The 27,772-nt window shown below is 41.8% G+C and overlaps 1 protein-coding gene across 7 annotated transcripts in view; it reads left to right on the forward strand.

Annotated features, from left to right (window-relative positions):
* Window positions 1-27,772, forward strand: part of PDE1C (phosphodiesterase 1C) — a 439,666-nt gene that overhangs the window by 363,812 nt on the left and 48,082 nt on the right. For all 7 annotated transcript variants that reach the window (XR_016348931.1, XM_006124030.4, XM_089776557.1 and 4 more), the window contains 7 exons: window positions 1,180-1,281; window positions 2,625-2,745; window positions 8,875-8,956; window positions 14,700-14,820; window positions 16,712-16,887; window positions 22,405-22,704; window positions 25,097-25,168. Coding sequence is in view for 6 of the 7 variants with exons in the window: in XM_006124030.4 (XP_006124092.3) it covers window positions 1,180-1,281; window positions 2,625-2,745; window positions 8,875-8,956; window positions 14,700-14,820; window positions 16,712-16,887; window positions 22,405-22,704; window positions 25,097-25,168 (974 nt within the window). In the remaining variant the exon portion in view is untranslated. The remainder of the gene's footprint in view (window positions 1-1,179; window positions 1,282-2,624; window positions 2,746-8,874; window positions 8,957-14,699; window positions 14,821-16,711; window positions 16,888-22,404; window positions 22,705-25,096; window positions 25,169-27,772) is intronic.

The raw sequence follows: 27,772 nt of genomic DNA on the forward strand, positions 1-27,772 counted from the left end.
AATCTGTCACGATGGAACCATGTCCCCGAAAGATATTAGGGGAATCCTTTTTTTCAATTAAAATAGCCTTTTTTCTGGTGAATATGAGCCAATTTTCAAATGAATTAGGCCTTTCCTATGAAAAGTATGCAAAAAGTTGTATTTTCACACATTTTCAATTAAAAAATATTTCTAATGGTATCTAAGGCACTTATATGGCCCTCGCTACTATAGTATTTGAGCATCTCTGAGGAAGTGGGTCTGGCCCATGAAAGCTCATCACCTAATAAACCATCTTGTTAGTCTTTAAAGTGCTACATAGTCCTCTTTTGGGTTTCAGCTAGACTAGACTAACACGGCTACATCTCTATTACTACTCAGAACCCTGGCATGGAGGGCAAAGTGGAAGTTGAGGGAAGGCAATAATGAGGAATTACTGGCTTGGGGAGTAATGGGAATGGGGCATGCAAACCCCATGGAAGTGAGGAGAATGGAAGATGTGGGAGAAGTGGGAATGGAAATGCACAGAGCTGTTGTATGGAGGGGAAAATAGAGAAGCTTGAAATGAAGATGGGAAAATAAAGGGTACACAGAGACCCTGGCAAGGAAGTGGTTTTGGGGAGGGAGAGAAAGTAGGGACCGGGATAAGAGAGCAGCAAGGAGCCCTGAAGTGTGCAATAAGCTATGAAGTTAGCATACTTAAACTTTCAGAGAAGTATTAAGACACTGTCACCAGCCATTTATTTTTTTCTAGCTAATCTATTTTAAAATTGACTCAGCAGGTGAGTCGATATACGGTTGTGTTTCAAAGTTCACCGACTCCTAGCCAGGGCATGCACACTATTTAAACAGTCTGCTTGTTTCCTTTTAAGAGCCTCCTGTAGAAGAAATCGATTTGGGAGAGCTGTGTTTAATTGAAAAGAGCGGACCATAATGGACTTGTCAAAAACCTCTGGGATTTCTTTTAGCAAGAGTTAATCATCTGACTAAATTGCTCGCTCTTTGGCTGGTATTTACAACATGAGATCCTCCTTCCTCTCCTCTTTTGTCTTGATAATGTGAAGAGTTCAGTGACACAAGTGGGGGAGAGTGCAAATGTCAGAAGTGATTTGTAGCTACCCAACAAAAGAAACATCAATGTTCTTTAACTTGTTCTCTTTCTCTTTCTTGCCTTCTCTTGTCCCAATATCTGCCCAAAAGGGAATTCAGGACTTTGGTGATAGAGATGGTGCTGGCCACTGATATGTCCTGTCACTTCCAGCAAATCAAAGCCATGAAGAATGCTTTGCAGCAGCCAGAAGGGTGAGTCACCTCCTGACACTGTGTGCAACTAAAGGGTTGTATTTCAGCTGGTACTTTTGTCATTGTATTAAACTTCAAAAGTCTCCCTCCAGAGGACTCTTTGATGTCCATGTCTTGATTTTTGAATGAATTCACACGTGAGCACTCAGGCATTTGCCTGTGGGATACTCTGGAAGACCACAGCATCTAAATAGCAAAGCTTTGAGATAAACCAGTCTATTAATTTTCCATTTTGTAACAACACAGGATAAAGAGCCTGTGTGCTTCAGCAGAGAGTATGACTGAAAGAGCTGCTAGATTAAGGCCTCTAGTCCTGGGACCTGGAACCATCACTTGTTGCAATAGCAAGCCACAGACTGCAGCTTGTGCTTTCACTGCAGGTAGCCAGCTCTGTATTTGGAGACAATAGGAAAGCAACCACAGAGCCACAAAGGGCAAGTGTGTGCTATAGTATAGATCAGGAAGAACAATATGAGGAAGGTTTATTCCTATCTGATCATTTTGGAGCCACTTAGAGCCCTGAGTATCCCCCTCCCCATTTTATCCACCTTATCTAAACCCTCAAAACTCTGAATTTTCTAAAGTGGGCTTGACAGATGTCTTCCCAGAGCCTGCCAAAACGGTGCCTAAATCAGACAAAGATGATACTAGCTGGCTGCTATCTCCTCTCAGGAGCTATGTGTATTGCTTCTGCAGTACTCCTGCCAGTTTGGGACAGCATGAGACTGGGATTAGGGCCCGGTAGTATAGATCATGATTAACTAGGCTTCAGGGCTATCCTCTCAGTGGTATGACTTTACGAAGATTTCAGCCTTCTATGACCTGTAGTGCCTCCAAAGAGTTTGAGTTTCTTCTCTGATCTCTTACATGCACCAGCTTTTTACTGGTGAAGTTTGCTTGGTTTAAATGGAATTATTGTTGACACTTATCGCTGTGTGATCAGCATCAGGCCCTGATTGTTTGAGCAAGCCAACAAACTAAAATGACCTAGAACTATTTACTGATTGGAGTTTCATGGAATGTAACTCAGCCCAAACAGTGAAGAGCGTGAACGTGCAAAACTCACTCATGCACACACAAAGTGCGAAGAAAAAAAAGAGCAAAGCTTATGCTCCCAATTTCTCTTTACACTTTTGAATGACTTCATTACCAAAGGAAAGGTTTATGTGGAGAAGTTCAATTCATCTTTCAGAGTTGTCAAGTTTTATGAACACAATAATCAATGTTTAAGTAGCCCTGAAAAAGGTTATGGTGGCCTCATTTACTTGCTTAGCTGGGTTTTTGTTCTTTCTCTTTCAATACTGGTGCAGACAATTAACTTGTTCAGTCATTTGGGTTTGCAGAATCGACAAGCCGAAAGCCTTATCACTGTTGTTGCATACAGCAGACATCAGTCATCCTGCCAAGGCCTGGGACCTTCATCATCGCTGGACCATGTCCTTGCTGGAGGAATTCTTCAGACAGGTAATCAGGAAATTAGACAAAATTATTTTGTAGTTTTGCTGACAGAATGAGAGCTGGAGTGGGAGAGCTAGAATTAATGCCTTTCACTTCTGTTTTTTCACAGAGAAGGTGCCCACTGTCGCAGCAAAGTAGATATATTTTTTCACCTGACTTCAGTGCAATGCTACTGCTATTTCTGATTGTAATTTAGTGTCTGATTATGCTGTCACTGTCGATATACTAGAAATTCTCAGACTTTCAGACTTCCAACAAAACTGTGCCCAGTTTGAGAATGCGTATTTCTAATGACCAAAAGGCAAAATGTCTAACAGAGTATCCCGGCTTGCCAACCATTGAAGCCTTTCAAAAATTGGGTACACTTAAGGAAAAGTACTTAGTATTGGGTCCAGACTATCATTTTCTCTTCAGCATGTGAGGAAGTGAGTTGTAGCTGATGAACGCTTATGCCTTAATACCCTTATAAATGTGTTCTTCTTTAAAGTGACACCGGACTCCTTGTTGTTTTTGCTGAAACCATTCTTCAACAGTGAGAGTCTTCCTATTCTCTTTGGCCAGACTCTGCTGCCATTTTTATGCCAGTTTAAACTCCACCTTGATTTCTACTTTGCTATGAAGTCATGGAAACCAGTAAAACTCAGTACACTGTCAATTACAGAGCTGGACATCAGAAACAGTGAACATTATGTTTCCCTTTCTGCAGAGATGTAGTCTAACCCAGGGGTTTTCAAACTCTGGGCCGCGGCTTATAAGGGCAAGTGCTAGCTGGTAGTGAGATGCTTTGCTTATCTGCGCCTCCACAGTTCCTGGCAATTGCAGCTCCCATTGGCCATGGATTGCTGTTCCCAGCCAATTAGAGCTGTGGGAAGCAGAGTAAACTGGGACACCGCTTCCTACAACTCCCATTAGCTGGGAACAGTGATCTGCAGCCAACAGGAGCTGCAATCACCTGAACCAATGGTGGTACAGGTAAACAAAGTGTTTCACAGCCAGCTAGGGTATGTCTACACTACCCCGCTAGTTTGAACTAGCGGGGTAATGTAGGCATACCGCACTTGCAAATGAAGCCCGGGATTTGAATTTCCCGGGCTTCATTTGCATAAGCCGGGCGCCGCCATTTTTAAATCCCGGCTAATTCCACGAGGAGTACAGCTAGTTCGGATTAGGAAGCCTAATCCGAACTAGCTACTCCATGCCGCGTGTAGCCGCGCGGCACGGGGTTCGAACTAGCCGGGATTTAAAAATGGCGGCGCCCGGCTTATGCAAATGAAGCCCGGGAAATTCAAATCCCGGGCTTCATTTGCAAGTGCGGTATGCCTACATTACCCTCCTAGTTCGAATTAGGAGGGTAGTGTAGACATACCCTTAGTGGCTTGCCTTTACAAACTGTGAACCAGAGTTTGAAAACCCCTGGTCTAACCTACAGCCCACAGAGGACCTTCAGTTGTCAGAAGCACAAATCCAGACACATGATTAATTCCTCTGGGTATGTCTACACATCAAAGTTAATTGGAAATAACAGCTGTTATTTTGAGTTAACTTTAATAGTGTCTACACAGGCAAACCGCTATTTCGAATTAAATTAAATTCGAAATAGTGGGGCCCTTAATTTGAATTTGATAAACCTCATTCTATGAGGAATAACACCAAACTCAAATTAGCTAATTTGAAATAAGTGCTGTGTAGACACTTATTTCAAAATAGGGGGCCTCCAGCCTTCCCAGGGTGCCCTGGTGGCCACTCTAACCTCAAGCAAGAACACTCTTCTCCCTCTCCCACCCTCCCCGGAGCCTTTAAAGGAGTAGACTATGGCCACAGTGCTTGTGCCAGCTCCAAGCCTGCCAGCCCAGAGACAGCAGTCACTGCCCCTGACCCAGTGGCCCCAAAACATGAGCCAGCAAGCCATTGGCAGCCAGCCCTCCACCGCTCCCGAAGAACAGTCTGCCAGCTCCCAGGAGCCTGCCAGGGCCCAGAGATCAGGTCCAGGGCAGAGATCAGGATGGACCTTATTCAGGTTTTGGGGGGGATGCCCCCAGCGTCCATGATCTCCGTACTAGATGGAGGAACACAGCCGTCTATGGCAGGATAGCTGCCAGCCTAGCCACCAAAGGCCACATGCAATCCCAGGAGCAAGGCTGCATGAAAATCAAGGTGGTCCAGCGAGACCCCCCCAACCCTGAGCCCTGAGCTTCCCCTCCCCCTTCTTCCTCTTACTTTCCCCTTCCAGCTTCCTCCTCCCAGGTTTCCCCCTTCCCTCTCCCACTCTCTCTCCTCCCCTCTCCTGCCTCCTTTCCCCAGTCTCACCAGAGTTTCATCTCCCCCCCCCCCACCAGTTTTGTTAAATAAAGAGAGTTTGTGTTCATGAAAATACATGTATTTTATTTTACATCAAGAAGCGGGGTTGGGGGGAGGGATAAGTGGAAGGACGTGAGGAAGGAATGAGGCACAAGCCTCCAGTGGGGCAGACCAGAGAGGCTCTGAGTGCTCCTCAGGGTGGAAGCTCTGCCGCAGGGCCTCCTGGATACTGACAGTCCCCCAATGGACCTCCCAGATGGAAGCCTGCAGAAAGTGCAGCCAGGCTCGTAGAAACATGTTCACGAGAAGCACCAGAGTGCTCAGGGGCAGTTCTGGCTCCATGTTGCAGAGTGCTGTGGTGTCCCGAGTGAGGGCAACCAGATCACTCCGAGACACAAATGCTTTGCTGTCCCTCAATGAGCAGGCAAGGAAGCAGGGACACCTGGGAACCGGCTGCCCCGGGTGTGTGTGTGTGGGTGTGTGTCCCTTTAAGCACAAGTCTCAGATAGCCTCAGGCAACAGCCACACAAAGACACTCCTTACCTGATATCCTACCCCTGACCTGGTTCTGGCCAGCCTTAAATCCGAATCAGTGTCCACTCAGTGTGGACGTGGTATTTCGAATGAGCAAAATGCTAATTCAAACGGCATTTTGTGTGTAGACACATTAATTTGAATTAGCTTCATTTGAATTAATTATTTCAAACTAAGATGTTCGAATTAACACTGTAGTGTAGACATACCCTGTGTGATACCAATATGATGCTCCAACTGACTCTAAGAAGGGTGGTTTTTGTTTGATTGTTTGTCTGCTTTAAATAGAGTAAAATAATTTTTTTAAATTTCCTTTTAATAGCAGAAAAGAAAAATAGAAATAAAGAAAAAATTGTTATTTTTTTATTGACCATTTTTTCCCTTCCCTTTCCAGCTTCAAAATTGTGTAATATTTGAATAGAATAGAATAGAATAGAATAGAATAGAATAGAATAGAATAGAATAGAATAGAATAGAATAGAATAGTGCCATAGATGGTAGAAACATAGAGGCTGTGTCTACATTGGCACCCCTTTCCGTAAAAGGGATGCTAATGAGACCAGTCAGAATTGCAAATTCCGCGGGGGATTTAAATATCCCCCGCAGCATTTGCATGAACATAGCTGCCGCTTTTTTCCGGCTCAGGGTTTTGCCGGAGACAAGCGCCAGTCTAGACGGGATCTTGCGGAAAATAAGCCCTTTTCCGGAAGATCCCTTATTCCTCCTTGAAAGTAGGAATAAGGGATCTTCCGGAAAAGGGCTTATTTTCCACAAGATCCCGTCTAGACTGGCGCTTTTCTCCGGCAAAACCCCAAGCCGGAAAAAAGCGGCAGCCATGTTCATGGAAATGCCGCGGGGGATATTTAAATCCCCCGCGGAATTTGCAATTCCGACTGGTCTCATTAGCATCCCTTTTCTGGAAAGGGGTGCCAATGTAGACACAGCCAGAGAGAAAAAGTCAGTGCAAATTGCAGTGAAATGTATTAATAATAGTATTCCCATTATTATCTCTCTATATACATAAAAAAGTTTTTCCTGACACGTAACAGAATGGTGTCATCGGGCTGTCTGGCTGCAGAAAGCCACCAGAGAGATGTGGGCTGGTGTGTATAGCAAGCAGCGGGTGAAGCCCCCCAGTTTATTTTAATTTCAAAATATAGACATCATTATGAAATTCAAAAATGTTCTGCCAGAAGAACATAGGAATGCCCATACTGGGTCAAACCAATGGTTCATATAGCGCAGTACCCAGTCTCTAACAGTGTTCTGTATCTGATGCTTCTGAAAATTGGAGCTTGTGTCCCTGCTCAAAATGGCTTAAAGCCATTGATGGACCTATCCTCCATGAACTTCTCTCTTTTTTTGAAGCCACTTATAGCTTGGTCCATCACAATGTCACTTGGCAATGAGTTCCATAGGTTGACTGTGCGTTGTATGAAGATGTACTTGCTTTAGTTTATTTTTAAACCTGCTGACTATTAATTTTATTTTTAGGTAAAGGAGTAAATCGCACTTCCTTATTTACTTTTTCCATACTGTTCCAGATTTTATAGACCTCTATCATATTCCCTCTTGGTCATCTCTTTTCTAAGCTCAAAAATCTTAGTCTTTTAAATCTATCCTTATATGGAAGCTGTTCTGAATCCCTAATCATTTTCATTGCCCTTCTCTACACTTTTTCTAATATATCTTTTTGGAGCTCAGGTGACCAGAACTGCATAGAGTATTCAAGATGTGGGCATACCATGGATTCATATAGCAGCATTGTGATACTTTGTTTTATTTTCTATCCCTTTTCTAATGGTTCCTCTAATGCTCAACAAAGGTAGAGTGAGCTGTTGATTTAAATAATTGATATTATTACTAGCATATTTCACAAACTATTTTAAATCTGAGTAATTTCTAGGGAATATTGGCAGATGTATGTTGTCTCATGTAAATTATTGTCCTCGCAGTAGTCTTTCTCAGTGAAATAAATTAAAGGGTGTATTGAACAAATGCATTTTGAACGCACACAGTGAAAAGGGCTGACAGAGAAAGGATGTTAACACTTGATCTCCTGCATAAGTGTAATGTCAGTTCTGGTAGCTAGAAAATGTGTCCAGTGTTTCTGAGCTTCAGTATTTCTTTTGGGCAACAACCCTACCAGCTATATTAGGGGTCTCAGTATTTTAATGGGGAAAAATGTTGGAGCAGGTAAGTTCCGCTGCGTGGAGATAGAAATACAAGGAATCCATATTCTAACAGGGGCATACTCTAAGGGCTCGTCTACATTGGCCCCTTTTCCGGAAGGGGCATGGTAATTTTTGAAATCGCAATAGGGAAATGCGCGGGGGATTTAAATATCCCCCGCGGCATTTAAATAAAAATGTCCGCCGCTTTTTTCCGGCTTTTAGAAAAGCCGGAAAAGAGCGTCTACACTGGCCCCGATCCTCCGGAAAAAGCACCCTTTTCCGGAGGATCTTATTCCTACTTCGAAGTAGGAATAAGATCCTCCGGAAAAGGGTGCTTTTTCCGGAGGATCGGGGCCAGTGTAGACGCTCTTTTCCGGCTTTTCTAAAAGCCGGAATAAAGCGGCGGACATTTTTATTTAAATGCCGCGGGGGATATTTAAATCCCCCGCGCATTTCCCTATTGCGATTTCAAAAATTACCATGCCCCTTCCGGAAAAGGGGCCAATGTAGACGTAGCCTAATAGAGTTCCATTTGCTGTTGGTTTCACATGAGAAGTACTGCATAGAATCCCATGGATTTTCAAGGTGTTCCATAGAAACACCCAATAGGCAAAGGATGCTGTGCCTGTAATATGGAATACACCACCAAATGTTAGGATTCAATCTCTGCTAACTTCAGTCTCTAGATGGCCTTCAAAGTGCTTTTATCTTTTAAAAACACTAAAGATGTAAGGTCCCTGGAACAGATGCTTTAGAAATAGGTTTCTGTTGTTTCTGTTCAGTCTATTTGTTTTTATTTCACAGTGATGTAAATTGTATACAAGAAATGGGAGCTTCCCCATTCAAAATAGGGTGAGAGAGAGAGAGTGCGGAGTAGAGTGGGTGCTGCTGCTCCAAGAAGAGGTTGATTTAGTTAGACAGTGAGGTGGTACATGTCCACAAGAAGCTCTTAAAGAAGTATTTGGATGTCCAGAATAAACAATGTTCTCCTTTAAAAAGTCTAGCAATTAAAGGTATAACATGAGCTTCAATGACAAAAAAAAGAGGGGACTTCCTGGTTCCCAAAGCTGTTACAGATGTTAAGTGGTGCTTGCTGTATTCTAATCTGCTCTCAATTTTGTTTCTGCAGGGTGACAAGGAAGCAGAACTAGGGCTTCCTTTCTCCCCACTATGTGACCGCAAGTCTACGATGGTTCCTCAGTCTCAGATAGGTATGTCCTTTCTATGTGCTCCACTTAGGACTCACAGCAGCAGTATAAAAGAAACAAACTATTCTCTCCCCAACGGGAGTAAGGTCCCTCTGGGCTCTCATCACTTTGAATTAGTTTAGGGAGGGCAAAAGAAATTCCAGTGTTGCCCCTAAATGGATGATTTTAAGATGAACCGCTATCACATTTACAAGAATTGTATTAAAGGGGAACTCAGTTAACATACATGCTATTGCCAAACCAAATGCTATGCGTGTTTGTGTGGTGACTATTCCTTGGCTCCTGAACACTGCAGAAGACACTGGCATTAAACATCTAAACCAGCAATGTCCCGACTTCTCCATTCAACAAGCACCACCCCTAAGCACATAAGGCTTCTTGCTCCCATCCCTTACTCCCGTTTCAGCAGAGCCAGAAATCTCAAAGTGCCCTTTCTTGGGAAACTTAGAATCAGGGTATGTCTACACTTGTACCCTATTTTGAAATAGGGATGCAAATGTAGCAATTCAAAATTGCAGATAAAGCCGGGATTTAAATATCCCGCCTTCATTTGCATAATCACGTTATGGCGCTATTTCGAGTTAGCGCTATTTTGACTTAACAGATGCTGTGTAGACGCGGTTATTTTGAGAGAAAACTCTTCTTTCAAAATAACTTTTAAACCTCATTGTACGAGGAATAAGGATTATTTCGAGAGAAGGGTTTTCTCTCGAAATAACTGCATCTGTTAATTCGAAATAGCACCATAACGCGATTATGCAAATGAAGCATGGGATATTTAAATCCTGGCTTCATTTGCAATTTCGAATTGCTGCATTTGCATCCCTATTTCGAAATAGGGTGCAAGTGTAGAAATACACACATAGAATAGAATCATAGAATCATAGAGCTAGAATAGACCTCAGGAGGTCATCGAGTCCAGCCCACTGCCCAAAGCAGGACCAACCCCAACTAAATCATCCCAGCCAGGACTTTGTCAAGCCAGGACTTAAACACCTCTAAGGAGGGAAACTCCATTACTTCCCTAGGTAACCCATTCCAGTGCTTCACCACCCTCCTAGTGAAATAGTTTTCCTAATATCCAACCTAGACCTCCCCCACTGTAACTTGAGCCCATTGCTCCTTGTTCTGCCATCTGTCACCACTGAGAACAGCCTCTCTCCATCCTCTTTGGAACCTCCTTTCAGGAAGTTGAAGGCTGCTATCAAATCCCCCCTCACTCTTCTCTTCTGCAGACTAAACAAACCCAAATCCCTCAGCCTCTCCTCATAGGTCATGTGCTCCAGCCCCCTAATCATTTTGGTCGCTCTCCACTGGACCCTCTCCAATGCATCCACATCCTTTCTGTAGTGGAGGGGGGCCCAGAACTGGACACAATACTCCCCCACTCTGACCTGCTTTACTTCTGCAGTTGTTACGGATCATGGAATTCTTCCCTGCTCTATACATGATCTATATTCCATGTACAGATCAGCCAGAATTTTTCTCTAAATAAAAAAAATCCTTATGACTGTTTTCAGAATGCAAATCATTGCAAAATTAATGGTGACTTAAGCTATTAGGCAATCATTTACAACTTAAGAAACAGACATTCAATCAATAAGCAGATTTATTTAGTTCTGTGCTATTTACATTATATTTAATCTGTGCAGTTAACTGCTTCCAATTGGCATTAACAGGCATAGTCTCTGTAGAAATCTTGCCCTCTAACATTATAAGTTTTCATCTCAGTCTGTTCAACACATGGGCCAGTAGCTTGGCATCTTTACTGCTTACTTCAGTAAATTAAAAGTTCTTACTTTTGTAACCAATGAATGTCCAGGTAAGATTGCTCTCCAAGGCCAGGGGCAGATACTCAGAGAAATATTCAGGGTCTATTCATTTGCATATCTGATTTTATAGCTTTCAACAAATAGCTCCACTGAATGGTCATTACTGAGTTTCTTTGTAGAAGTAAGTACCTCATGAATTCCAAATTGTGCTATTATCCTACAGCATGCAGCTCTGTTTTCAAAAAATACAAAAGACAAGCCAGAGAAGTTTGTGTTCTCATCCCACTTTCTATTGGTGACCTGGAGTTTCTGAGCTATCTCAACAGCTTGTTTACAGACCAGAGGAGACTGAAGTAAATAACCTCTCTAGAGGTTCCTTGCTGGTCACATTTAAGGCTGTATTATATTTTGCTGCTGTATGACACGTGTTAGAGCTGGGCAGAGAAAGGCAATTCCTTCTTGCAAAGGATATCAATCTTTCAAAATCTGGGTATGTTCCAATTTGGAAAGAAATCCAAAAATGTTGAAATTCTCTGCAAAAGGGAATGAAGGCCCAATTTACAGGCAATCTACCTGCTGGATGGTCCCAGAACCACAGACCCCAGAAGTCCCAAGGTCCCTGACTCTGGTGGAATAGTTGGCTGAGGACCCAAATGGATAGAAATATGGTTGCGTAATGGTTTAACCAAAAATACCAAACACTCCCCTCTCCCCAAAAGAAAAAAATCAGGGAAAAAAATTCTGTTGAGGAAAAAAAAAGGGGGAGACCAAAGTTGTTGAGCAAATAAAAAATTGACCCCGAGAGTTATTAAGCAATAAATAAATAAATAAACAAAATGGCCCCTTAAAGAAATGCCTTTGAGGCTTTTTGGCCCTAACACGCTGCCAGTTGTCATCCGCCATCTTGTCTTCCTGCTCCGGGCCAGACAGCTCCCCTGAGGAACCCGGTATTTTTGCCTCCTGGCCAGGAAAAAATCAGAAAATACCGGACATCTTAGGTGTCCGGTATTTTCTGATTTTTTTTATTGGATAGGAGGTGAAAATACTGGACTGTCTGGGTCAGTATCGGACACCGGGCAACCCTAGATAGAAACCAAGTAGGATTCCATCAGAAGTTTGTTAAAATCAAACCATCGCTGTCAAATGTTTTGATTTCAACAAATTGGCAGAGTCTGATGAAAAAAAATGTTTTGTTCAGCTAGTTCTAGTCATTGTGGATGTACAGACCAAGCAGGTGAGCATGCTTGATTACTGGAAATTCAAAGAGCATTCTTAACATGTATCATTCCTACAGAAATTAAGTTAACAAGAAAAATTCTTTAAGGGAGAGAACAAAAGGGACACATTCTTTCAGCTGCCACTTTATTTTGTAAAGAAAATGTCAGGAACAAGTCCAATCAGAAGCAATTCACATCTTAAAGTCAGACCTTTAGTCAAAGTGGGAGAGGGGCGGGAGTACCCAGCAAATTGCAAAGAATTACCACACCAACATTTTTATTTCTCAACAGGAGAGTTAAAGTATTTAAAGCCTATTTCTTCCTAGCCAAGGCAGAAGGAAACCTTGTTTGACAGGAAATCAGACTTTCTTGTCATCTCAGTCTCTAACAGCTGATTTATGTAGCAATGTCCTTTTATTTTTTTTTGTCCTTTGGCTGCCTGGAAAGAAAATTGTGGCTTCAGACGCTATAAGCAATAGCTGATGATCAATTGATGTTGCTGCTGAATGGCAGTTTCTTAAGAAATTATTCCCTAACTAGCATGACCTTGATGTCCTTTTTAACATGGAATTAAAATAAACTCTAAGCACATCTGATGAAGTGGGTCTTTGCCCACGAAAGCTTATGCTCCTACACTTCAGTTAGTCTATAAGGTGCCACAGGACTCCTCGTCGCTTTTGCAGATTCAGACTAACACGGCTTCCTCTCTGATTCTGAGCTAATGGTTTCCAACTTTTCTTTCATTTGCAATACCCTAAAAATTTCAAACTGGGAAATCTTAGACATAGTCTGTGGACACAGGTTGATAACCATTGTTCTATAGTAATGAGAACCTTTTGTGGATCCCTTATTCATAGTCTGCAGACTCCAGGTGTGTGCACAGACTGTAAATTGAAAACCACTGCTATAGGAAGTTGGTCTTGGGACCCACATCTCAGAGTGCAAAGATGAGGGATAAGATAATTGTCAGTCAATAGCTATATTAAGGTGGTGTAACGACGCGTCGGGGTTTTCCCATCTCCTGCACCCCGAAATGGCATGAACAGACTTCACCAGCCAGTAGAATGGAGGTTGTTTATTGTTCCTCCAGCACAGCGCAGCACAGATGTAATCTGGTTACAGGAACTGGGGCTAAGAGGCCTCAGTGCCCCCCTTGAGATAGGGGAGTCCCAGCCCCCTCCCCAGCTCCTTCTTCCCTGCCTTCCAGCCAGGACCTAACTCACCCTCTTCCAGCCCTGCCCACAGCCAGGGCAGCATTCCACCTCCCTTTGTTTCTCCCCATGGGGGCCGCAGGTCAGACAGGTTTTTGAGTCACCTTTGCATAATGAGGTTTTCCCTGCTGGGTCTTGCTCCGGACAGCAGAGGTCACCACAGCCCAGCAAGTACCCCCACTACGTCACAGGTGGCAATTACATATCAGTAATTTAGAGTAAAATACATTATAGGATCTTGTAAAGTATCCCTAGGATAAGCACTGTAAACCTAAGAAATCTAGAATTCAGGTTAAATTTTAAAAATAAATCCAAACATATTACAATATGGAAACACAACTAGGGCTCCTAAATAACTTTAACTCTGCCCAAGAGTGACACCATGCAGAAAAATAAAATTGAAGAATATGTGTCTTTAAAAATTAGTGTATCTAATCTGTGACCACAAGAAGAAAAGAACCTTACTTACCATATGATTATAGTGTGTTATCAGTAAAGGGCAGAGCTACAAGAGGTTGGAGGCTGGTATATGAGGCTATGTCTTTACTGCAGTACTATTTTGAGATACCGGAGGTATCCCAAAATAGCTATTCCACATCTTTTGAGTGCACCCATTATTTTGAAATATAACGGGTTCACTATTCTGACGTCCCTGTAAACCTTATTCTACGAGGAGTAAGGGACCTTTCAGAATAGCGATTTATTTCAAAATAAATGCTGTGCAGACAGCACCAAATTTTGAAATAAGCTATTTTGAAATAAAATTGAAATAAGATACGCAATTGGTGTAGCTCAAATTGCGTCTTTTATTTCAATCTGTGGTGCAGTGTAGATGCACCCTAAGTGAGCACATTAGCTGGCCCATTAGCTTAAATACTTGGAATGCTGGCACAAAAAGCCGACTTGCAAGAAGACTTCCTATGCTCTTTCTTCCCAGCCCCACCTCATTGTGCACAAGCCAGGAGAGGGAAAGAATTAAGTCTGTATTTTTCCATCTCCTCCTGAATTAAAAATAAAATATTAATTAAAAAAAATTAATGTAATAGAATCTGAATACATTTGACCCTCAATGAATACATACTGGGCAAACTTTCAAATAAGAATATTCACAAAACCTCACTGATATTTGATAGAGTGTAACTCCACAACACTTTGAATAGATATCCAGAGCAGCCTGTTGTTATTGCTGTTCTTTTATGTTTCTGTTTCCAGAAATTTCATCCTCCAAATTTGGTCTCATCCAATTGTCCCAAGGATTTGGCTTTGATTAAAAAAAAATCACTGAAAACAAGTTCTATTGCATCTGTTTATATTCTGAATTTTCAAACTCTCTTTTCAACATTTAAGGAGCTACGATTACATGCAAAATATCAGCTCATGGATCAGGATTAATACATAGTATCATTCTTACTTATCCTTTCTACAATTCCTCTTTCAACATGTAATTCTTTTCATCCACTGTGTGTTACAATAAATAATTGACAGGCAATGGCAAAAAATAAATATTTACCTCTTCTGTTTATGTCCCCATTGTGTTTTGATTCAGGTTTTATTGATTTCATTGTGGAGCCCACTTTTACTGTGCTGACAGACATGACAGAGAAGATTGTAACACCACTCATTGATGAAGCTTCCCGCTCTGGCATGTCTGGTTTTAGACGTTCCAGGTGAATACCTATGTTTGCTTTGGTGCATGAATGCTGTCTCTGCTTTTAGGACTTATTTCTCTTGTTTAGACACATTGGGTATTAGCAAAGACCTTCCATTGAGTCTGTCTGATTTCTACCAAAAGAAAAATATGGTTGGGGAGTGTAGTAGAAATGGATAGACCATGAAGTACAATCAGACTTAGTTAATTGTTACTTGATTTATGCATCTATCCAAGGTCAGAATTCATTGGAATTTGGATGTGAAGAGTTTCATTTAACCTGATCATCTGTCATATGAGCTATCAAGGTACCACCTTGAATTATTAGGGATTCTCCTGTGCTGGCCCTGAGATAATTCCAGCACTAACACAGGGTGAGGATTCAAAAGGCTTGAATGGGGACTAATCTGCTAGCCTGTATGCTAGTCACCATTATTTGATTAGTCAGCATAATAGATTTTACCATTAAGAAGTATCTCCTGGTTATCAAGCCAGGTTTCGTTTTCTTCCTTTTCTTCTATTTATCACTCCTTATACCACACTATAAATAGTTTCTTTCCATCTTGGTGTTTATACTGAGCAGATACTTAGAAGCTTTAGTGGGTAGCCGAGTTAGTCTGTTACAGAAAAAAACCCACAACAAATAGTCTGGTAGTACTTTATAGACTAACAAAACATGTAGATGGTATCATGAGCTCTCGTGGGCACAGCCCACTTCTTCAGGAGTTATGAGTTTGGGATGTGTACACCCAAAATAGATAGGAGAGGGAAAGGGGAGGGGGAGAGGGAAGACTATAGGAGGGGTGTGTGAACAGAGCATCAGTAAGTATCTGAAGATTTGATAGTTAAACTGAAGCAGATAAAAATCAAAGTCAATAGATAGACTCCCATGTCAGGAAGGATACAACACAGAGATGTTTGTACCTTCAATGGTTGTTAAATTGGTAGTGTCCCAAGCAACTTTCATCACGACCGAGTGCATTAGGATGTGAATTGAATTTGCAGATGAACGCTAATTCCAATGCTTCCCTGTGGATCTGGCTTGTAGAACTGGTTTGTGACAAGACAGCTACTTGGAGATACTTAGAGATAGACATTGGCTCAGACCAAAATTCCATACCTGAATGCCTCTGAAATCTGAGGCAGTTCAGACTCTGGAGCCGAATCCCATAGTCTGTAACCTAAACCACCAGAACCTGAATCCTAAATGCCCTTGAACTTTGGAGAAGGGGGTTACAACTGAAGCTTAAATTTTGCAGCTCGACACTCTCTCTCTACTTTCAGACGACCTATAAAGCCCTCTAGCAATCAGTCAACTTCCATCTGCCCACAGTCTTTTGTCACTGCTGTCATCAATTGTTAAGGTGCTTTACTGCTCATTAATCCTTAATTATTTTGTTGCTCTTTGGGTTCCTTCGAAATTTGTCTGCATCTGAACTTGATTTAAACGCATGTAAAATTCACTGAAGCTGCAGGGAGTTCTAAAAGTTACATGAGGTTCTAGTTCAGTGCCTTAGAACTAAGAGCTAGTACTCTGTCCAGAGATCGTGAGCTGAACAGTCAGAGCCAATTTCTCATCTCACACTGGTGTGAGTTGGGAACAACGTCACTGTGTATTCACACAATTGCACGAATGGAAATTGTATTGAAATTAGACTCACTGTAACATAGCTATTTCTCTGTTCCTTGCAATGGTTGTGTCATCAGTTCTAAAGTAGACCTCCTCAATGAGTTCATGATATGGTTCTTCCAAAACAAGGACGGGAACAGAGGGAGGAAATTTAAGATTTGGATATTGGCTTTTGCTGACTGTATAGTACTTTATGGCTAGGCATTGTTTCACTCCTTAGCTGTATGTAAGTGTGTGGAGTGCTGATTCCTATCACATTGTGTGACCTTGTCTCTCCCAGTTTGAATAGCATTAGCCCCTCAGAAGTTAAAAGATCAAGTGTCAAGAGCACTGGGTCAGAAGGAAGTGCCTCACTTAACTGTTCCATACTCACTGTGGACTTCAAATGTTTTAAAACCACCTGGACCGAGGTGGTACAGCAGAACCGGGAGAAATGGAAAGCAAAAGCAACCAAAGGTAATAGACAAGCTTCGTAATGAAAGACTGAAAGCTCTTTTACCTCCTCCCCCTCAGGCTTTTCCCCATCCCCTTAGCTCTGAAGTGAGCTCTGACTTTTCAAACCATCTGCCTCTAGGGGCTAGTAACATTCACCACACTTTGTGCCAAGAAGACCATGTAACTCAACTGAAGGCTTTACACCTTTTTATATACTGCTAATGGGTGTTGGGAAGAGTGTATGAGTGGGGAGAGGGCAAGAGCATAGTAGAGAAGGTGATAGAAAGAAAATGGAAAGGGAAGACAATGGACTTTGGATTAGGCCCCACATGAAAAGAAGGGTCTGACATTTTGACAGCTTGTGAAATCTCCTCAGAGCTGGATTCCTGTTGCTCAAAGTCTTAATTAACTGAGACAATATATTTTATATTTTCTGACTTATTTTTATTTTAATACCCGTTTTTCTCTTGTATACTAGTAGCATTGTACAGTACTTATGATACGTGGGCCACAGGACTTAATGCCTGAATGATTCCCATTCACTAGATCTCAGAACTAATCATGCACCCAGCATATACCCAGTAACCAGCAAACACCCAGATCAAACTTTACCTTGCAGTAGGGTGAGATACTTTTCTCTGTGGCAGGGAGTGTGACTATTTCTTCTTTGTGCTGGGAATTATACAAGTACAATGAGCCCTCAATCTGGACTGTGATCTTTATAAGCTATATTTATACCCATTATTAATAATAATCTCTTAGAAGTGAGGAAAGGAGATGGGTGAAGGTTCTTTAACCAAACTGATTTGGATTTGTCTTGAGGCATAGTGGAAGACTTGGCTCAATTTTTATATTAACTCAAACAGATTGCTCATCCTTGATTACAAACCCTCTTAGGAAGGCAAAAGAGGACAAGTTTATTAACCAAATGCAATTTTCCTTGAAGTTAGAACATACCTTACAAAGTATCAACCCCTTTTATGCTTCTTCTGCCAACAAAAAATAAAGTCAGTTTATTTGCCAATTGATTTCAGCTAGCTCTTATTTTTTTAACATAGTGTTTACTTGTTTCATCTGTTCTTTTGGATCAAAAGATCTGATGAAAACAAATGAACGTTTACCAAATGACTATAGTCATTAACATGGCCAGATGGTTTTTGGTATATGAATCTTGAAGGTATGTGGCCAATCGATTCCGCTCTAATATGTAACAGTTATTCATAAGGCTTTCATATAGCATATGCTGTTTGATTGACCACTCCAAGATTATGGTAAGTGGTCAATGGTCGCACTTTTCTGTGGAGAGTATGGAGGTCTGGAGTGGAGGTTGGGGTGAAGACAGGATCTTAGGATGGGGGATTGGGATTTAGGAGAGGGTGTGAGGTCTGAGATGAAGTTTGGGTAAAGGAGGGGGTCAAGACCTGGGGCAGAGGTTTGGGGTGTAGGGTCCAGGAAAGAGTCTGAGTGCAGGAGAAGATCCTGAACTGGGGGAGGGGTATAGAATGGGGTGCAGGGTCTGGGAGGGAGTTATGACCTGGTCCGGAGGTGCTTACCTAGCAGCTCCTACTCAGCAGCCCAGCAGGACTGTCAGGCAGGCTCCCTGTCTGTCGCAGCCCCAGGTCACTTAAAGCAGCTGGCTACTCCATGTGCTTCTCTGCACGGGGAAAGAGGGGGCTTTGTATTCTACCCCCTAACCCAGCACATTTGTAGGCTGGATCCAAAGGCTTAGTGGGCTGGATCTGGACTGTGGTCTGGATCTTGCCAACCCCTGATCTAAATCCTATATGCAAGGGAAACCACGAGGGAACGTATAATACCTATTTTACATATTGCCTACAAACAAATTCATAAGTCAGACTCTAATGGGTCCTGAGTATTTAACTTTGTTTTCTACCCATTTGTAGCGAGTGCTTTGAAGAAGGATTTTTAATGAAACGGGCATAAGAAGTCACCTGATTCAAATGGATATATGCACCATTAGTTAGGTTCTGGTTTGCCTTTTCTTGTCTGTTTTTAAATCTTCATACATTTCTGGATATGTTCAGTAACAACCTCATTGATACAAAACTTTTTGTTCTATAGACCTTTAGAAACTCAGGACTTGTCAGTGGATTGGCTGAGCAATGGGGTATAGGATTGGGATTTAGTAGACCCGGGTTGTATTCCTGGTGCTACCACAGACCTGGTTTGTGACCCTGGACGTATCATTTCACCTCACCTCTGTGTGCCTCTGTTTCCTACCACTTTTGTGTTTTATTTATTTATCTTATCAGCTCTTTGGATGGAGACCATTGCTCAGTATATTTATAGAGTGCCCAGCACAATGGAACTTCACTCTCTGTTAGGAAGACATAATTACACTGAAAATACATAATAATAATAATAAATAAATAAATAAATTACAAGTTGCACCACCAAAATCTGGGACTCTCTGGTCCAGCAACATCTGTGGTGTGATAAGGACCACAGATGTTGCTGGCTAGAGTGTCCCAGCAGCTGGGAATGATGCCCACTGGGAGCCCAGCAGAAGGAGGACTGGCAGGTCAGCTGCAGTGAGGTCAGTGCCAGGCAGCTGTTAACGGCTGGGAAGCCCTGGGCCAAGCCAGCTGCAGAGGGGCTGGGGCAGCTGGGAAGCCCTGGGCTGTTGAAGGGGTGGCAGTGGCTGAAAAGCCCCAGGCTGGACCAGCTGTGAAGGGGAAGGCAGTGGCAAGGAAGCCCCAGGCCCAATCAGCTGCAGGGGAGCCCGGTCAGGCCAGCTGCAGAGGGGCTAGTACTGGGAAGGTGCAGCTGGGAGCCCTGACCTCATGGGAAGGTGAAACCTCAGAGTGGGGGGAAGAGTGAGGATGGTAGGTAGCCAGGGGCAGAGCCCACAGTGGGGCTGATGGCTAGCAGGGGAGATTTGACCTCTCCTAGTCTGGTAAACTCTCTGGTTCCGGACCACTCAGGCTCCAAGGGTGCCGGACCAGAGAGGTCCAACCTGTAATAGGAATGCAGTCACAATCGGGGTGTAGCACATAACAGCTATTTATTAGTGCACCGCAACATTACACAGCAATTTAGGACCAAAAGCAAAGATGAAATCTCCACAACTATTATTAGAGGCAATGCTTTATCCTGTTTCTGTAGAATAGCTTAGTATCTTTTGTGAGGGTATTATCAATAGAAATCTAGTGTGGTGTTTTTATCATGAGAATGCTCTTTTTTGGAAAATGTCTTGGATTGTGTAGGCAAAATAAGTGGGTTTGTTGCTCAGCTCCTCCTACTTAAAAGATCGTTATTAAATTGTTATAAATTAAGAACCAGAATAAACATCTACCCCAAGGTATTAAAAGCACTTTACAGAGCAAACATGTTGTAACACTAATTCTAATAATAGGCAAATTTCTAGCAGTATCATGATAAAATCTCTATATGGATGAATGTTTCCTTGAGTTGTTGTTTTTTTTTTTGTTTTGTTTTGTTTTTGAGATTCATCTATCGCCCGTGATTAGGAATGCAAAATGTTAGCACATTTTTCAGAGAGTCGCGATATCTGGAAAGCCTTCATTGTATCATTGATCCTAAGGCATAATATCAATGTACATACTGAGCCATCTATGGAAACTAGATTATTGCAGAAATGATTAATAAAGTGTGGGAGGCTCATATCTAATTTAATTATATTTTCATGTGATCCATAATTTATTAATTTAAAAATTAATTAACTTTTGTCAGCTGCTGGCAAGGAATACAGATTGATGCTTCTTATAAAATGACATTTTCCCCCTTCTGTTTTGTTCCTCTTTTTGGTAGATTTTCTGGAGAAAATTGCTCTGATTCAGTTGTCAAAAGAATTTTGGTTACATATGAGAAGATGTTTAATAAACACTTCACAATTCTTATTCCTTTGCTTAGGGCCTGATCCTGCAGGCTACAGAGTGCCATCTGCAGAGATGCAGAGAATTTTCAACTCCCTCTGATTCCAGTTGCATTTGAATTTTGTGTTCAAGCACTTTGTAGGCCAAGGCTGGGTATGGTACAGCCTGGGGGCTGAATGCAGCCCGCCAAGCCTTTCAGTCCAGCCCATGGCCCGCCCCACTGGACCCACAGGCAGGAGCAGCCCAAGGGCTCAGAGCAGCTTCATCTGCCTCTCTGTGTTGTGGGTGGGGGGAAAGGAGGGTAGGGAGAAGCTTTGTGCACTGCAAACCCCTTCCACCCAAACTCTCTCAGACCCTACAGCCTCTCCTGCACCCCTATCCCCATCCCTATTTCCCTTCTTCACCCAACTTTTATACCAGACCCTGACACCGCCTCCGTAGGAAACTGCGGCCCTTGGCCACTGACCAAAATCTTAGAGTGGCCCCCCATCAAAAATTATTGCTCACCCCTGTTGTAGGTGTTGTTCAGCAGCCCAACTAGTTCTAAGTATTTGCTGTCTCAGCAGAACCCAAAGTTCAGATTGCTGCACATGAAAACAGGCTACTTTTAAAAGGAGAAGTTATAGCTCTTAAATAACCTTTTTTACACATACAATTTGAATTGCTATTATTACTCAGGGCTTCCCGTACTTCCATTATTTTAAAACTCATAAACAAGTCCTTGTGGCCAAAACAAGTGGCCCAATAATAGAGGTACCCTAAAGGTACTCAGTTCTTCTCACAGGCATCCTCTCCTCCCTGAGGAAGAAAAGACCAGTAGGGGAGATGGCTGACTTAGTGGGAAGCAGAGATGGGAAGGGCTTGCTGAATTACAGTCATGTTTCTGATGTGATCATCTCTAGTGGCAGATTTAGGGGAGAAGGGATAAAGTGGCTAAATGTACCTGCCTTTCACTTTGATCAACTATTTGCTTTCTGAGTTGTAGTGTTTCTATGCAAATTCCACCTTGGAGGTAGCTGCCGGTCTCTGGTACACATGAAGACTTGTGTATCATGATATTTTTGCGAAGCACTTTAGGATTATTCAGGATTGAAGGACACTTCATGTCAAATATCAGTAGACAGAGCATGAGACCATAAGGAAAGGAAGGAAAACTTGGGTAAGAGTGAGAGGAAATAGGAAGCCATCAGAGAGAGAAACTGAAATCAAAGAGGCATGCTACACTGTTCAAAGGGCCTCATTTTCCCCAATGAGGCTGGTTTTGGATATAGCATGAGACAAATTGAATTTGATTGATTTTCACATGCTTATGCCATGAGTGAACCTAGGCCCTTCCCTTCACTTTACATGGAGGTTGAACTTTATTCCCTTAATTTGCTTTTTAAAATACATAGGTGTAAAAAAATTGAGTATTGCGATTACAGTAGTGGTGGGTTTTCAAAAGTGACAACAAATATTGACTTTCATGGGAATACTGGCAGGCCAATGCTGAGCGCTTTGAAGATCCCACCCTAAATACTTTGTTGTTTTATGTTTTTTCCACATTTATCTAAGTTAACATTTGAGAGCACATGGATGACATTGGATTAAAAGTGTGCATAGTATCACTCTGGCAAATCTGCTGATGGTCTTGATTTTTTTTTTTCACTTCGTGTTGATTCTTTCTTTGCTGAGGATGCAGAAGAAAAAGCTAAGAAAGAAGCCGAGGAAAATGCGCATCAGGGAACAGATGAAAAGAGAACAGAAGAAAAAGAAGAGAAAAAGGCAGCTGAGGATATCACAACAGTCAAGTCAGAAAACAACAAAGAACCAAATCCTGGGGAAAGTAAGAGCACAGATTCCAGCAAGAGTCATGTAAATGGGACTCGGCAAAGTGGTGCGAACAAACGTGAAGCCTCTCAAGGGAAAAAACAGTCTAGAGCAGACAAGGGAACCGAGTCTCACCAAGCGACAGGAGAGCAGAAACAGCGTGTCCAAAATGGTAAGTCCTTTCATTGGTTCATTTAAGGGGTGAATCTGATTCCAATATCTCATTGAGATATTGGAGAGTGGAGCAGTTCCATGCAGACTACTCCAATTTAGCAGCTGAAGTAGCCTCCTGTGTCCTAGATTGCTCCCTTCACAGGTGGGAAGTTTTCTTGCAACTCCGTGGAGCAGGACTCTATAAGGTCCTTCATCATCGATTATCTGGCCACTGCCCTGTATGCTCTAGCTAAGTGGTACACAGCTAAGGATCCAGGGTACATTGGGGAGCCATGAACAGATTTCAGGGGGACAGCCAAGAAGGTTCAGCATTCAGGGCTGCCAATGGGGGAAGGGATAGAGAGGCAAAGGGGACAGTTGCCCAGGGCCCTGCAATTTAAAAAGGTCTGGGGGTCTGGGATGTCACTTCCATGGCAACAGCAGCAGCCAGAGTCCCAGGCCCCTTAAATTTGCATCTTACAAGAATTGTCCTCATATTATTGGGAGTTTCTGAAAGCAATGGAGATGGGGAACATGATTTTCGGAAGTATTGGAGAAAGATGATTTTTTCAGATTCCACTTCTACATTGCTCAAACAAGTAATGCCTTCCTATTTATTAGTACAGTGTTCAGTAGATGCTGTTAAAATATTTTTGGTATCTAATGTAGTAGTTAATTGTGTCATATTAAGGCTGGCCTGACAACTGGGGTGTCTCCTCATGTCCAGGTATGTCACAGCAGTTCTGTTTCCTTCTGGTACCCCCTGCCAAAGGCTGTTTGGTCCTCCAGTCGTCCACTTCTTTCTGTAGGTTGACCTCTTGGTCATGTCACCATTTAAGACTTGTCCTTCTAGGTTAACAAGAAATCCAGCAAATCAATGTCCAAGACCTGTGCCTCAGCTCTTCAGTTCCAACTCTGGGCCACGTGCTTCTCAGGGCTCTTTGGCATCCTTGTCCCATCTTTTGGCCTTATACCACTAGTCTAGTGGCTGGTTGGGGAACCAGGGGCCTCCCAGTACACCAGGTTCCAGGCCACAGACCATATAACTAGCAGCCAGTGTCTGCTTGATCCAGTTGTTTGCTGCTGCTTCTTTAGGCAAATACTGAGCCCCAGAAAAAACCTGGGAGGAAGAAGTTTTTGGTCAAAGTGAAGGCTGAAAAAGAGTGTTCCTAGTGCTGTTAGCAAAAGAAGGTGTTTCCTGCTATTTGATTCTTTCTGAATTCAAAGAGATAGGATTTTTTACATTCCTTGTATTTAAACAAAATTATACCAAAGAAATAACTATCACCAATTTACATTCCTGGCTGGAACATCTCCAGGGCCCTAAGTTTGGATGCTGCTCAAGTCGGAAAGTGGAAACAGTATTTTGCCACTTCAGGTATAATCAACTGAGGTTACACCTTTTGGATCTCTTTGGGTGGCCTGGGAATTGATAGGATGCTGATCCACTGTTATTCTTTTGTGGAGGGGAAGTAAGGCCTGTTTCACTCATTTGTTCATGCCTCACTGGCCAGATAGGCAGACATCTCTGGTCATTGCTGTTTGGGCAGTGGAGCTACTCAAGTCCTGGTAAGGTCTGTCTCTTTTTAAATATAGTTTGACAACAGACAATCTGGTTCCAAGATGAAAAGGAAGAGTTGGTCTGGGTAGTTTTTCCACATTCTCCATTTTGTGATTAAAGTACTTGTACCTGATAATTGTCAATGAAAATTGAGGATGGTCCGAGTGCATATTCATAAAGTATGAATGTACTTCAAGGACCTAAATGCTGTTTTCATTCTATGTCACTTAAGCCCTTGCTTTCTTGGGGTGTTAGAGAGAGTCTAGAATTAAAGCTACCTAGGGGACCTCGCCACTCACTGTTATGCATCATCCAGAAAAAAAAAAAAAACAGATGTAGAAGTAGAGGTGGCTAGTAACTGAAAGTCAAATAAAATGTAATGGATAGTTTGGGATTCTTTAAAGAAGTGCCTTTAGACAGGGATTTGCCTGGGAGGATGTCACATATAAACAGTGTTCTGTGGCCATTCTCAAAACTACTGCCATTTAAAAGTGCACATTTCAGAAGTCTTGATTTTGGAACAAGGACAATGCTACCTTTTATGGTGAGACACTTCTGTAATTGCCAGAAGAAGTTATGCATAAAGATTCACATTTGTACTTCCTTTCTGTACATAGAGAGCTACTAACAATTATTTAAAATACACAAGATATTTGTGAGGTTTGAGTTTTTTGTTAGACTTGTGTAAATCTTGTCTGGTGCTTTATCATGATAGTATGTTAATCTGTATGTACTACTTACCATGAAGACAAAATCTTTTTCAGGCAAACACTTTAATATTGTGTGTAGCTGAATATGGTCCCTAACCCCATGAAATTAAAGTTGCTTATGTTTCACTTCTTATTTCTAGGTGAATTAAAGGATGATAAGTCAGACAAGAAAGATCAGACTAATATGGGAAATGATTCAAAGAAAACAGAGGGTAAGGATCTAATTTCTATCACATTTTTTTCCAGAAATGTATGCAATTTAGTGCATTTTAGAGAGCCAATAGTTTGTACTAAAATTATAGCATAACAAATCCAGGGGAAAATACCCTGCAATGTTTGACAAAACATCTTTGGGACATCTTCAGATAAAATCATCTCTTTTCCAGATAGTGTCTAGTAGTACTTAATTGGTATGTTGGTATACCATGTTCCTTACACATGAATTCACAAAATTTTTGTAAGAAAAATCCTGGATAATTTACAGTTCTTAAAAGAGAATGTGGTTACATTGAACTCCATATTTCTTACTTTAATTTAACTGAATATTGCTCTGAGTTACATCACTGTAAATGCAGAATAACTCCATTGACTTCAGAATTTGAAAAATGTAGCTTATAGTTTATAATCATATCCTGCATTATGGCAATTTAGATATAAGATATTCCTGGTATAGCTGATTATGTGGGAAATCCCTAGAATAGTGGAATCCTAAGTGAGATACAGTAGTCATAGGTGACTTTGTGCTATTTCCTTCCCCATCCAGTGTAGGGTATATTAAGGACATCCTAGAGAAGGGATATGGATGGAATACTGATGCGTTCCAATGGGCCACAGCTATGAAACAGCCTATTGGGAGTCACTGCAACTGAAACAATTTAGAGCACCTAAAGGCTGCTCTAAATTATGCTGAAAGTCAAATGAGTTTTCCCAGGAATCAGGAAAGCATAACAGTAAATATAAGCCATCTTTGCTTCTATCTCTTTCCTCAGGTGTGCCAGTAGGAGTTGTGTTATAGCTGGGGATTGGGATCTATTGCTATGGGAATGATTTAATAAACATTAATTAACATTTGTAAATGGATACATAACTTCTTGTTACCTTTTGCTTATCTCAATATGTCTCGAAATCCACTGAGAAAATGTAGTTTTCACCTTTATCGAGACAAGTAGTGAGTTTTGACCCTATTGTGACTACTACAGCATTGAGAATGACAATAATGACATCTTCTAATTCATTAAAATAAAATGTCTTCCTTTGATTGGATATATGTGAATTAATTATTTGAGAAGCACATTGTTCTGATAATTTTATAATTAAAAAAGGAAAGGTGACTAACACTATAAAGATTGTAACACAATTGACACAGGAACGAACATATATTAATTCTACCCATAATAATATGAATTCTATAAAATGGTCTTTTTCAGAAAAAATGTCTGTCAGGACATTTATTTTGCTAGAAGGCCATTTTCAATCCTGAAATAAATATCAATCAGCAAAAAACCCTTGGTCAAATAATGAAAAAACTGAAAGTCAGCTATATTAATGAATACACAATTCGGGTTCAATTCACTTCTCTTTGCAAAGCCATGCTCTTAATTAATCATCAATATTCAGATGACCGCTGTGTGGTCATGAAAGTATTTGCAAATCCCAAAATCTTCATGAATATATTATTCACTTTTCATTATTTACTATTTGTTATTCACTGTTGAGGATATAAGCATTTGCTACTCTCTCTGTTAAAAAGCGTCAGACATTCATTTAGGAAGCAGAACCAGTACCAGATGATCTGTCATATAGTAAAAAGTCAAATGAAATATTTCAAGAGCAATTCAGAGGCTTAATATTATTCATTCAGATACTTCAGACAGCTCTTAGCTCATTGGCAAGAAAAAATTTTGAGTGATTTGAAAACCAAAGAAAAGATGTGTATATAACACTCTTGTTTTGACAAATACTGTCAGATCTATCTGTTACTTGCTGTGGAACAAAGCATTTTACTAACAGAATCTAGAAATAACCAATACTAGTTTGAGACACATATTTACGTGTAGAATAATGAAATATTTACATAGACAACCGCAGGTTAGCTGAAGGGAAAGAGAGAGAGGCTACGTCTACACCATAACAGAAAATTAACTTAAGCTACGCAACTCCAGCTACATGAATAACGTACCTGAAGTCAGCTTACTGAAGGGTCTACATGACAGGTGGTGGGGAGAAGAGGGGTGATCAATGGGAAAAATTCCCTTACTCTGCTCATATGGGGAAGAGTAACACGGTTGATGGGAGAGCAATCTGCAGTCGATTTTGTGGGTCTTATCTAAACTCACTAAATCAGTCACCAGTAGATTGATCTCAAAGCTTGGATCTGGGCCACAATGTAGATGTGAGACTGTGAGCCAGAGACTGTCAGGAGATACAGTCACACATGTAATAAAGTTAGGGTGATGATATTTCCCAAAGGGAAAACAGAACATTGGCCCAAGAGAACTCCCTCCTCCCCAGTGGGCCCATCCTAAGGTGCTCACCCCTGCCCTGTTTTCCACCCCGTCCTCCGTGGGAGGTTGGGGTCCCTGCTCATCTGATCCCTGCCTATCCTCTGTATGAGGCTGTCACTGGTCACTCAAACTCTGCTTGCTATTTGGAGCTTTGCCTCCACCCTTGCGTGGGGCTGGCTTTGCCACTTATCCTTCTCCCCACCCCCCGCACGTTCCTCTGCATCATACCCTTGTTTGTTGACAAAAGTGGGCATTTGTCCTGTTTGCACTTTCCAGTTGACCAAGTTGGCAAGAGCAAATGGGATAAATGCT

Source organism: Pelodiscus sinensis, chromosome 2 (assembly GCF_052426305.1).
Source record: "Pelodiscus sinensis isolate ZL-2025 chromosome 2, ASM5242630v1, whole genome shotgun sequence".
Lineage (NCBI taxonomy): Eukaryota > Metazoa > Chordata > Testudines > Trionychidae > Pelodiscus > Pelodiscus sinensis.